This window comes from Heteronotia binoei, chromosome 6 (genome assembly GCF_032191835.1).
Source record: "Heteronotia binoei isolate CCM8104 ecotype False Entrance Well chromosome 6, APGP_CSIRO_Hbin_v1, whole genome shotgun sequence".
In the NCBI taxonomy this organism is placed as follows: domain Eukaryota; kingdom Metazoa; phylum Chordata; class Lepidosauria; order Squamata; family Gekkonidae; genus Heteronotia; species Heteronotia binoei.
The window spans coordinates 15,634,315-15,646,737 of NC_083228.1; the positions used below are offsets into that span (position 1 = coordinate 15,634,315).

The 12,423-nt window shown below is 46.0% G+C and overlaps 1 protein-coding gene across 1 annotated transcript in view; it reads right to left on the reverse strand.

The window, feature by feature from the left end:
* Window positions 1-7,085: 7,085 nt before the first annotated feature.
* PARG (poly(ADP-ribose) glycohydrolase) overlaps window positions 7,086-12,423 on the reverse strand; it is a 120,640-nt gene continuing 115,302 nt past the window's right edge. The window contains exons 17-18 of the mRNA XM_060241053.1: window positions 11,175-11,303; window positions 7,086-9,154 (exon numbers count right to left, since the gene is read on the reverse strand). Coding sequence (XP_060097036.1) covers window positions 8,997-9,154; window positions 11,175-11,303 — 287 coding nt within the window. The 3' untranslated portion in view covers window positions 7,086-8,996. The remainder of the gene's footprint in view (window positions 9,155-11,174; window positions 11,304-12,423) is intronic.

A 12,423-nucleotide genomic window follows, 5' to 3' on the forward strand; every position in this document is an offset into this window, starting at 1 on the left:
CGAACTCAGGTCGTGAGCAGAGGGCTCCGACTGCAGTACTGCAGCTTTATCACTGCGCCACGGGGCTCTCAACAAAATATACAGCCACAAAATAGAAACTTTGTGAGTTGGTAATTAAATCAGCACTCTGGCCTGGATAACCCAGGCTGGACATTCATATCTCAGAAACTGTGCAAGGTCAGCCCTGGTTGGTGCTTGGATGGGAGACCCACGGCTGCAGCACAGAGGCAGGCAATAGCAAACCACCTCTGTTTGCCAGTTTGGTGTAGTGGTTAAGTGTGCGGACTCTTATCTGGGAGAACCAGGTTTGATTCCCCACTCCTCCACTTGCAGCTGCTGGAATGGCCTTGGGTCAGCCAGAGCTCTGGCAGAGGTCGTCCTTGAAAGGGCAGCTGCTGTGAGAGCCCTCTCGGCCCCACCCACCTCACAGCGTGTCTGTTGTGGGGGAGGAAGGCAAAGGAGATTGTGAGCCGCTCTGAGACTCTTTGGAGTGGAGGGCGGGATATAAATCCAATATCTTCTTCTTTGTCTCTTGTCTGGAAAACCCCGCAGGGTCGCTATAAGTCAGCAGCAAGCTGACAGCACTTTCCGCCACCAATTCAAGAAAGTAAATGTCTTTTGCTCAGGGGCAGAATTAGACCGTTGCTATCTTGAAGAGATTTCACCAGGTTTTGAAGAGATGAGCGAGACAGAGGCGGATTTGCAGATGCAGCAGCAGCAGCTGCATGCTGGTGGGAGTCCCCCTCTGGAAATAATCTAGCAACATTATGGAGAAGAAAAGGAAGGGGCTGGGGTTGTTGCAGCCCGTTTTCTTTCTTTCCAAATCTTCTAAAACTTGTACATTTCAAGTTTGTAATTTTCTCCACTACTGCTAGGTCAGATGGACTGCCTACATGGAGCTGATGTTCTTCAAATGCTTGTGTCATACATACTGATTTTTATCTTGCTCAGAGGCAGTTTGGTACATTTTAGAGCAGGGGTGTCAAACATGCAACCCGGGGGCCAAATCAGGCCCCCGAGCAACTGGCTGTCGTCTGCCTCCTTCTCCCTCTCTCTTGCTCCCTTTTCTCCATTGGCTGAGGCTCTTGGGGGGGGGGGAAGCAGCGCTTGCTTTGCCAGGCTCTTAATCACACTGCTGAGCTACTGAGCCAAGCCTCTCTTCCTTCTATTGGCTGAGGCTCCTCCCCCTCCTGGCCCCCTGGGGAAGGAAGGAAAACTTCCTTTGCCCGGTTCCCTGGATCCCATAGGTGAAATACAAAGAAAGTACATTTTAGACCAATGAGTGCTAATGCTTTAAGCATGTTTTATTTTAAGGTTTGTTTTTTTAAATCTTTGTGTTTTTCTGTGTCCTTTATACCTCTGCTACCTGGCATTACATTTTATGACACACCTGGCCTGGCCCAGCAAGGTCTCATTTATGTTAGGTCCGGCCCTCATAACAAATGAGTTCAACACTCAAACTAAGGATCTGGCATGCAAATGAGTCCCCTGCTTTGCAGACAAGTCAGAGTGTTTAAATCAGGGCTGTTAAACTCATTTGTTTTGAAGGCAGGACGTGACATAAATGAGACTTTGCAGGCTGGGCCACGTGGATCATAAAATGTTATGTCAGGTAGCGGAGATATAAACTTTATATCTCTTTGTGTTTGTGAGTGTCCCTCTCCCTTGTGAGTGTCCCTCTCCCCCCCCCTCTCTCTCCCCCTCTCCCCCCTCTTTCTCTCTCTCTCTCCCCCCTCCCCCTCTCTCTCTATATATAGGACATTCACAAACACAAAGGTTTTTTAAAAACTTAAACTATGCTTAAACCATTAGCACTCTTGCAATATTTTGTTTATTTAACTCTCTGATAACTGACACTTCTTGCTCTGCATTACTGCATCAAAATCTGGAGACCATGTGTGGTGGCAATCTTGAGTATGCTGTTCAGGTGTGGGTGTGAGTTGCAAACCTACTTTTGATTTATTGACATTCATTACAGAAATCCCACGGTCAATGCTTTGAGCCTAAGACCCAGAGGAAAACATTAAATGGCTGGGCACTGAAAGCTTTTGTACATAAGTTGCTTCATGTGCTGGTCAGCCAATGGAGAAAATAGAGACTTTGCTCTGTAGCTCTTACTTCTGTTGGCTGAGGCTCCTCCCCTCCTGGTCCCCTGGGGAAGGAAGGAAAGAGCCCGGGCTTCCTTTGCCCAGTTCCCTGGATCCCATGGCAGAAATACAATGAAAGCACCTTTAAGACCAACGAGCACTCATGTTTTAATTGAAGTTTTTTAAAAAAAACACTTTGTCTGTGCCCTTTATAAAGTTTATATCTCTGCTACCTAATCTTAAATAGGTACACAAACGGCCCGGCCCAACATGGCTCGGCCTGACAAGGTCTTTCTTATGTCAGATCCGGCCCTCATAACAAATGAGTTCAACACCCTTGGTCTAGAGCAAATAAAGCCTGAACTCTGCCTAGAAGGTAAAATGACCCAAATGAGGAAATTGTACTTCAGTCACATGATAAGAAGAATCACCGGAAAAGACAGTCCGAGGGGAAACTGCAGGAGTCAGGAAGAGAGGAAGACCCCCTACTGCTGCACAACGAATGAGGAATATTTCCACGACCCCAAAGGATTTCCATACGGAGGATTATGTGGAGTTGAAAAGACCTCCTGGACCGAAGGAGAGCTGGAGAGTCTCAGTTCAGAGGCCGTCCCAAACAGTGGAAGAGAAACACCTTAATGCAGTAGGAACTGAAAGTCCTGACCACAGGTTGGCGTAGTAGATGGGCAAAACAGGGTAATTAAAACATGAAGTCGGAGCAACTGGTATAAAGCTCTCCGCATTCTACTTGATCAGAGTGCATGGAACAAGGGATGTGCCCAGGGCTAGACAAAGGTATTGTCCCATCTCTAAGATACTGAATGAAATCACAGCTGCTTTTAAATGCGAATGTACCGAATAAACCAACGTGACTCAGTAACACGACTGACAGTCCATTCCCCTTTAGTGATGGGTCGTCTTCCAATCTCGGGGTTGTCCGATGCAAGCCAGCACGGTGTGGAGGTTAAAGTGTCGGAGAAGGATCTGGAAGAACTCAGGTTGGATTCCCCACTCTGTCGTGGAAGCTTGCTGGGTGACCTTAGGCCAGCCACACCCTCTCCGCGGAACCTACCTCACAGGGTTGTTGTGAGGATGAACAGGAGAAAAGAAGAATGATGTAAACTGCTTTGGGGAGAAAGGAAAAGGAAAGGTCCCCTGTGCAAGTACCAATCGTTTCCGACTCTGGGGTGATGTTGCTTTCACATTTTCACGGCAGGCTTTTTTACGGGGTGGTTTGCCATTGCCCCAGCGGCCCCATGGCACAGAGTGGCAAAGCAGCAGTACTGCAGTACTGTGATCTGAACTCTGCTCACGACCTGAGTTTGATTCTGGCGGAAGCTGGATTCAGGTAGCCGGCCCAAGGTTGACTCAGCCATCCTTCCGAGGTCAGTAAAATGAGTCCCCAGCTTGCTGGGGGGAAAGCGTAGATGACTGGGGAAGGCATTGGCAAACCACCCTGTAAAAAGTCTGCCATGAAAACGTTAAAGCAACGTCACCCCCGAGTCGGAAACGACTGATGCTTGCACAGGGGACCTTTTCTTTCCTTGCCATTGCCTTCCCCGGTCATTACACTTTCCCCCCAAGCAAGCTGAGTACTCATTTTACTGACAGAAGGATGGAAGGCTGAGTCAACCTCCAGTCGGCTACCTGAACCAGCTTCCGCTGGAATTGAACTCAGGTCGTGAGCAGAGGGCTCCGACTGCAGTAATGCAGCTTTAACACTCTGCACCACGGGGCTCTTCTTTGGAGAGGAAGGCAGAATATAAATAAAGCAAGCACTAGACTCATTCACACACACAAAGTAAGCAAGCCAGCAAAAATTGTCTACATATATAGCTAGCATAAGGTGGGTGCAGATTTTCTGAACCTAATTCAAGGACTCCTGGTTTTTGAAAGCAGCTCAGGATAAAAAAATGCCACGGAGCTCTCCTACCAGCAGACATTACTGCCAGAGTCTACATTTCTAAGAGCCCCGTGGCGCAGGGTGTTAAAGCTGCAGTGCTGCAGTCCTAAGCTCTGCTCATGACCTGAGTTTGATCCCCGGCAGAAACTGGGTTTTCAGGTAGCCGGCTTGAGGTTGACTCAGCCTTCCGTCCTTCCGAGGTTGGTAAAATGAGTCCCCAGCTTGCTGGGGGGAAAGTGTAGATGACTGGGGAAGGCAATGGCAAACCACTCTGTAAAAAGTCTGCCGTGAAAATGTGAGAGCTATGTCACCCCAGAGTCGGAAATGACAGGTGCTTGTAAAGGGGACCTTTCCTTTTACTACATTTCTAAAGAGCAGGTGCTTCCTTTAATAATTAAAAAAGCCATTCCAAAGGATGCGTTTTTCCAAGTTCTGATTGATGCGCTTGGCGTTTAGGTAACCATGTTCACCAGTGCCGGGCGGGAGAGGCAGAAGTGGTAGGAACGTCATTTGAAAGGTCACCAACAAGGAAGATCGCAGGGGCGCCATTGTGGAGAGGAGCAACCGCTGGCGCTGGCCTGCTCTTGCTGGTGATGTGCCAGGAGGCAACACGCTTCAGCCTGCCTCTGATTTTAGGCAAGCTTCGAAAGGAACAATGAAGCACGAATATGGATGCGTGCAAAATGGAAACCAAACCCACAAGCTACTGCCTGCTGAAAAATCAGGCGCAGAGAGCAAAAGATGTACCAAAAGGTTGTCTTTCACTTAAATGGATCATTTGTTCAAGCAGTTTTGAAGACAGGAAACCATCTTTACCGGTTTGTAGTTGGCAAACTCTCAATGCCCACGGTGAACTTGTGAGAAGTCAGATCCAGGCGGGCAGCCGTGTTGGTCTGAAGCTATAGAACAAAGCAGGAGCACCTTTAACACCAATGAAGTTTTATCCGGAATGTAAGCTTTCGTATGCCTGCCTACTTCATCAGACAATGCAGTGGGGCAGCTCGGCTCACTGTACCCCATTCCATTGTCTGATGAAGTGTGCAAGCACACAAAAGCTTACATTCTGAATAAAACTTTGTTAGTCTTAAAGGGCTCCTACTTTGTTCTTGTGAGAAGTCAGGCAAGGGTCTCTGTTTTGGGGTCCTTTTAAGCTCCCATCCCTTTTTTTTTTTAACTCGTTGGATTTTTGTGCAATGGCCCCCATTAGGTGGATTTTTAAATTCATGTTCTGAGGCCATTGTTGAAAAACGCCATAGAGAATCTTCAAAAATGTCTTATACAATATGCACAAAAAATATTAATAATCTCCAATAGTTTTAAATTAGTATGGTTTTCATTACCTATTTTTCCTTCTTTGTCCACTTTTGGATTTTTAAATCTGGTTTTTAGCACCGTGTCTCAGATATTGCTGGAGCAGAACAGAGTCCATCTAAGTCCAGCATTCAGTTTCCGACAGCATCTGCCTTGAGGCCCTCTAGGTGCTCGCAGTTTGCAATCTGTTCCATGAGGCCCCTGCATCAAGGGGATGCTGCAATTTCCTCGGCTTACAGAAAGCAGGAGGGGATGCAGATCTCAGATTCCCAGCAATTTATGCTTTCCTTTCTTTAAAGGAAAGAGCCCCGTGGCGCAGAGCGTTAAAGCTGCAGTACTGCAGTCCTAAGCTCTGCTCACAACCTGAGTTTGATCTCCGGCGGAAGCTGGGTTTTCAGGTAGCTGGCTTGAGGTTGACTCAGCCTTCCAGCCTTCCGAGGTCGGTAAAATGAGTACCCAGCTTGCTGGGGGGGGGGGGGGAGTGTAGATGACTGGGGAAGGCAATGGCAAACCACCCCGTAAAAAGTCTGCTGTGAAAATGTTGTGAAAGCAATGTCACCCCAGAGTCAAAAATGACTGATGCTTGCACAGGGGACCTTTCCTTTTTCCTTTCTTTAAAGGCGATCTCAAAGCGTTGTGCTGCAAAGGTATGTTTGAAAAGCTGTGGATAAAGTCCGCTGGAACCCTGGATGCCGGAATTACTAAACCAGATTTTCAGAACTTACTGGAAAAGATAATAATCCTAGAAAAAGCTGAAGGCAGCAGGAAAAGGCGATTGACTCAAGAAAGGCAGCTGTGGCCTTCAGTTTTTGCAAGACCTTGCAAAAGCTGCTAACGACAGATTGTTCTGGAAGTCATTAATATATATAGGGGTGGCACCCTGACCTGGATAGCCCAGGCAAGCCCGATCTCAGAAGCTAAGCCGGGTTGACTCTGGCAAGTACTTGGATGGGAGACCTCCTTGGAATACCAGCAGTCAGGAGGGCAGGGGCAGGCTTTCTTCAGCCACTTCTCTGAATATCCTCCAGGGTCAGTCACCAGAGGTCGCCATGACTTCCAGGTGCGGACACATGCATGCACATAAAACACACACACAAACTGAACAAAGAGGAAGTGACCCAGTGGCATGTGCACCCACCCACCCAAGCTTTAATCACAGAATCATAGAGTTGGAAGGGACCTCCAGGGTCATCTAGTCCAACCCCCCTGAACAGTGCAGGAAACTCACAAACGCCTCTTCCTAAATTCACAGGATCTTCATTGCTGTCAGCTGGCCATCTAGCCTCTGTTTAAAAACCTCCAAGGAAGGAGAGCCCACCACCTCCCGAGGAAGCCTGTTCCACTGAGGAACTGCTCTAAACTCACAAACACCTCCCCCTAAATTCACAGGATCTTCATTGCTGTCAGATGGCCATCTAGCCTCTGCTGAAAAACCTCCAAGGAAGGAGAGCCCACCACCTCCCGAGAAAGCCTGTTCCACTGAGGAACCGCTCTAACGGTCAGGAAGTTCTTAATACATATGCCCCTCTCACGACTAGCAAAGCCAGGATTCTATAAAATAGCAATTGCTTTTGCAGAATTATCCATATTTGCATAATTTATACAGGATGTCAAATCCCACATTTCTGAGCGCAGAATTTCCCCTCTGTTTTCAGTTAAGACTGCCCTAAACCTTCTGCTATGCTCATCTTCACAGACGGAGACCTTGCAGACAAGTGATTTTTCCGGCCAGCAACTGGATGTCTTATGCTGAAACTCTCCAAATTAACACTGAAAGAAACACGTGGAGAAAAATGTTCATTTTATTATTTTCCTTTTCTTAAAAAAAAGAAAGAAGCCCAACTGTGTAAACGCAGCATATGATTCCTTGCTCCGACCCACCCCCATCAAAAATATAGCAAATACACACCCAGCAAGGATAAAAGAATTAATGATATATATATATATTTCAACCTTCTATAAATTATTATATACAGTCAAGGGTGACCATAATCACGAGTCTTGTCAGTGAGGAATTCGGGTGTGGGCTGGTCAAGAGCACTCTATGACACAGCTGAGGGGAAGGACACAATCCCACTTACCATCAGCTCCCTCTACATTCAGAGCGCAGCACCAGGAAGTTCTAACGTCTATGAAAGACAGAGTGTGCCGTAAGATTCGGAAGGAGGACACAGGAGGTCTGGGAAAGAGGCGAAGAGGAAGGCAGGAATATTGGATTGACCGAGAATGATCCCTTTTGGGTTTTCATGTAGCATCCCGGAAAGTTCAGTTCCACCTTTAATTAGGAGGCTGCTGGGACACAAAGGCTCTTATTAACCTCTTTGCCCTCTGCTCGTTGGCTTTAAAAAGCTGAAGGGGGGGGGGGAAATAACTACAGCTACATGGCATCAAAGCTCAAGGTTTCCAAAATGCTGCTTTCCCATTACCCATCCCAGAACTGATTATCGCATTTCTACCGTGCCATTCTCTAAATAATTTCTATTGTTCTCTCTTGCTAACTTCACAGCAGCCTACCAATAGATTTTCCTTTCTCTTCTCTGAGCACTTTCTCCATGAAGGAAACGAATTTCTCCTATGCCCCGCTGAAGCAACGGAGAACTGTGATAAGTCTGACCACTGTGTTTCTTTCACAACTCCCGTTTGTTTCGGTGGGGCTGGACTTGGGTGCTGTTTTACCAGGGTCGCGCCCCTATTCCTTTGCATTTCCCATCTTCCAGTTTCAACAGCACTGCCTGTGCTTATTTGAGGCACACCTTACGGGGATTTTATGTTATGCTATGAAACCCCAGGTACAATAATCTAGGTTTCACTATGCATTAAATACTATATACATATTCTCCATCAGAATCCCAACGATTAACCCAGAACTGCAACAAGGAATCTTGCGCAATTTAAAAGATTTATATATAGAGATAGAAAGATAAATATTTTAAAAGTTGGTTAACCATTTCATAAATATATGGTCCATGTACAGGCCTTTTAGGAATCATTAAAGGTAGGAAATATAATATGAGATGTCACCCCCCAGATCTGATTTTGACTCTGTGAGCCAAACCATGTTTTCCCGTCCTGCCGTCTAAAAGGAAACATGCCGTGCACTTATGGTGTCTTTGCCTGTTGATGTCTTTTACTGAGCCAGAACCAAATGGGGTTTTGTTTGCAGAGCTAAAATAATTTTTAAAAAAATATCTGTGGAGCCACTAGAAGCCCAGGAACAATTGTTGTGTCCAACACAAAAGATAAGACCCCACCCCCCACAGCCTCATAAATTATATGGCTGCAGGATATGCTATTGCTAAGCAAGCAGTTTACATAGGAAATCTATATCTATAGATATATTTGTACGGTTCTCTCTCTTAAAAATGGAAATAAACCACCAGCAGGTATAAAGCTGTTGTTTTTCAGATGAATTGCTAAAGAATATAGACCAAAAACTCAGCCTTGAACTGGAGCAGGGGGGGATACACTTACTTTTACTTACATTTTGCTTTGGTGAGATGATTACGTATAACGGTTTACATTGGAAAGGAAGGCCATTTTACTTTTGAGATTGGTCTTTTGATATTTGAATCACACGAGACGACAGGCAGTGTTTATATACATGGACATTTAAATTACGCTATTCTGTTTATGTTACATCCAGCAATTCAATCGATATTCGAATGGAGAAGAGGGCGGAGATTCGAACGCTCTTTTTACTCATCAAAACACAATCTTTTCTCATCATCGGTGGCATTTGTGTACGATTCTACTGCGTTGTATATGAAAGGGTAGAGCTTGACTTCTGGTCTTGGAGAAGAGCAGCACCTGCATTCCTCATTGTAGTATCTGAGCAACAGTCTGTAAACATCCCCTGTGGGGGGGGGAACAAAGATGAATTAATTATTTTTGGACTAAACATTTAGCTAGGCTGAAAAGAAAATGAGCACAAGTATTCCTGTATGTTCACTATCAAGAGGATCTGTAGTTAAACCTCTGGAATTCTGGAACAAAATTTGAGTCCAGTGGCACCTTTAAGACTAATGAAGTTTAATTCTTGGTCGTAATTCTGAGGAAGTGTGCGTGCAGGGGTGGAATTCGAGCAGGAGCTCCTTTGCATATTAGGCCACACCCCCTGATGTAGCCAATCGTCCAAGAGCTTACAAAAAAGAGCCTTGTAAGCTCTTGGAGGATTGGCTACATCAGGGGTGTGTGGCCTAATATGCAAAGGAGCTCCTGCTAGAATTCCACCCCTGTGTGCATGCACACAAAACCTTATATCCAGAATTAAACTTCGCTGGTCTTAAGTACTCAAACTCTGGTACAGACCAACAACAGCTCCCCACCTATCTCCACGGAATTCATAGTTTTCAGAAATACCTTTTTCAAAAATTCAAACAATATGACATGTAAAGGCGAGTTTATACAGTTACTGATTTCAGAAAAATACTCCCAATGGATGATTTCTCCCTAAAACTCATCTTCTTATGAATGCTCCTTGTGGTGAATTCACCTGAACCACAACTCTACACCTGCAAAAAAGGGGATGTGTTTTGAAATGGTATGTGTAATTCAATGATCTCACTACAAATGTATCAGCTTGTTCCTTCATGGACTAACTGGTAGAAGTACCAGGGAATCAGAGTGCTTGCGTCACTTAAGTTGCTATGCAAGTCTAAAACCCTGAAATCCAAATATTTTAGTGTGTTGTGTGCATTATTAAATCTTCTATCAAACCATTCCTGCCCAGATTATATGCAGTCCTACAAGAGCACAGGAAAGCTGCAGAAGAGGCAAAAGTTCAAGTTTCTAGTCCACATGGCTGTAGAGATATGCTTGAAATGCCTACTAAATCTTGCAAGCCACAGCAACTACTACATAGAATTTCCAGAGGGAGGGGCTTCAGTGCTTTCCTCTGATTAACCAATGCGGCATAAATTATACAACATGAGAGATATCACACAATCTTGATAAGGATTGCACGATCTATACAGTTTACAGAACCCAAGTTTTAAGGCCACAGAATTTTATGTTACCTTGACTCAAAATCTGTTTTTTAAAGCACACACAGTGACTTAAGAACATAAGAGAAGCCATGTTGGATCAGGCCAATGGCCCATCCATAAGAACATAAGAGAAGCCATGTTGGATCAGGCCAATGGCCCATCCATAAGAACATAAGAGAAGCCATGTTGGATCAGGCCAATGGCCCATCCAGTCCAACACTCTGTGTCACAAAGTGGCCAAAAAACCCAGGTGCCATCAGGAGGTCCATCAGTGGGGCCAGGACACCAGAAGTCCTCACACTGTTGCCCCTCCCAAGCACCAAGAATACAGAGCATCACTTGCCCCAGACAGAGAGTTCCAACAATAAGCTGTGGCTAATAGCCACTGATGGACCTCTGCTCCATATGCTTATTCAATCCCCTCTTGAAGCTGGCGATGCTTGTAGTCACCACCAACCTCCTGTGGCAGTGAATTCCACATGTTAATCACCCTTTGGGTGAAGGACTTCCTTTTATCAGTTCTAACCTGACTGCTCAGCGATTTCACTGAGTGCCCACGAGTTCTTGTATTGTGAGAAAGGGAAAAAAGTACTTCTTTCTCTACCTTCTCTATCCCATGTACGACTTGTGTTTGCGTTGCTCTGTAAAGAAAACATGCAATCCAAAGGGGAAAAAAACCCACCACAGAAATGGAAATCCACCCACTTCTGAGAGCCTTTTTGTCTCAGAACCCACTGCAAACAAATCCTTCATTTGCACAAAAAAAACCATATCCCCTAGTTTAGGCCAGCACTCGTGGCAGAGGCCCTCTGCTTTGCTTGTCGCTGCACATCCTTTCAAAGGGAACGGGATGGGGGTGGGGGGAGGTCAGCAGGAACTGCTGCTTACCAACGGTTTGTCCTTTCTCAGTCAGGAAAGTGTGCATGCTGTAAATGTCTCTCATCAGCTCAGCGTCTCCAAAGGTGAAATAAACAATATCTCTTCCAGCTTCCGCAGCTGCCATGAGTTGTATTAAGGCTGAGGCAAATAAGTAAGGGAAAGAAAATACAAAACAGAGAAAGAAAGACGTATAAATGTAGAATGAGCACTTCAGAGTTGGCAGGCATCGTTTAGCAGTGGGTGAGACGGTTGTGAGTGGGAATATTTTTTTGGGGGGGAGGGAGAGGAACATAAGAGAAGTCATGTTGGATCTGGTCAATGGCCCATCCAGTCCGACACTCTGTGTCACACAGTGGCCAAAAAACCCAGGTACCACCAGGAGGTCCACCAGTGAGGCGAGAAGCCCTCTCACTGTGACCCCCAAGCATCAAAAATACAGAACATCACTGCCCCAGACAGAATTCCAACAATACGCTCTTGCTAATGGCCACTGATGGACCTCTGCTCCATATGCTTCTCCAATCCCCTCTTGAAGCTGTCTATGCTTGTAGCCGCCACCACCTCCTGTGGCAGTGAATTCCACATGTTAATCACCCTTTGGGTGAAGAAGTACTTCCTTTTATCCATTCTAACCCGACTGCTCTGCAATTTCATTGAATGCACACAACTTCTCGTATTGTGAGAAAGGAAGAAAAGGACTTCTTTCTCTACCTTCTCTATCCCGTGCATAATCTTGTAAACCTCGATCATTTCACCCCGCAGTTGACGTTTCTCCAAGCAGGCCACTGTGATGCTGACTATGGCATCACCAGTTCACTTCCACTTGTGGAAATGACACAAGTAGCTGTAGGAATCCAGAAATTCCTCGAGCTCCCCTATGTCACTTCCATTTCTCCATGAGAAGTGATGTGGCACTGAAGCAGTGCTGTTTTTTGTTTTACTTCTCCTCCCAGGGCTTAGATCAGCAGCAGGCAACAGGAGTGGGGGGGGGGGGGCAGGGAATCTCCCATCCCCACTGTGGGAATGGGACCCCTAGACCGGGGGGTGTCAAATATGCAGCTTCCAGCCTAGAATCAGGCCCCAGAGGGCTTCTATCTGGCCCGCGAGCAACCAGCTCCCACTGCTGTTTCCTTCCAAACAAACCTCCCTTCCCTCATTGGCTGAAGGCTGGGTAGGTGGATTCTGCAGGCAAGCACAATTTACGCTGAGATCACCGTGCTCTGCTGTTTTGAGACTCTCTTTCTCTGTCTGCCTCTCT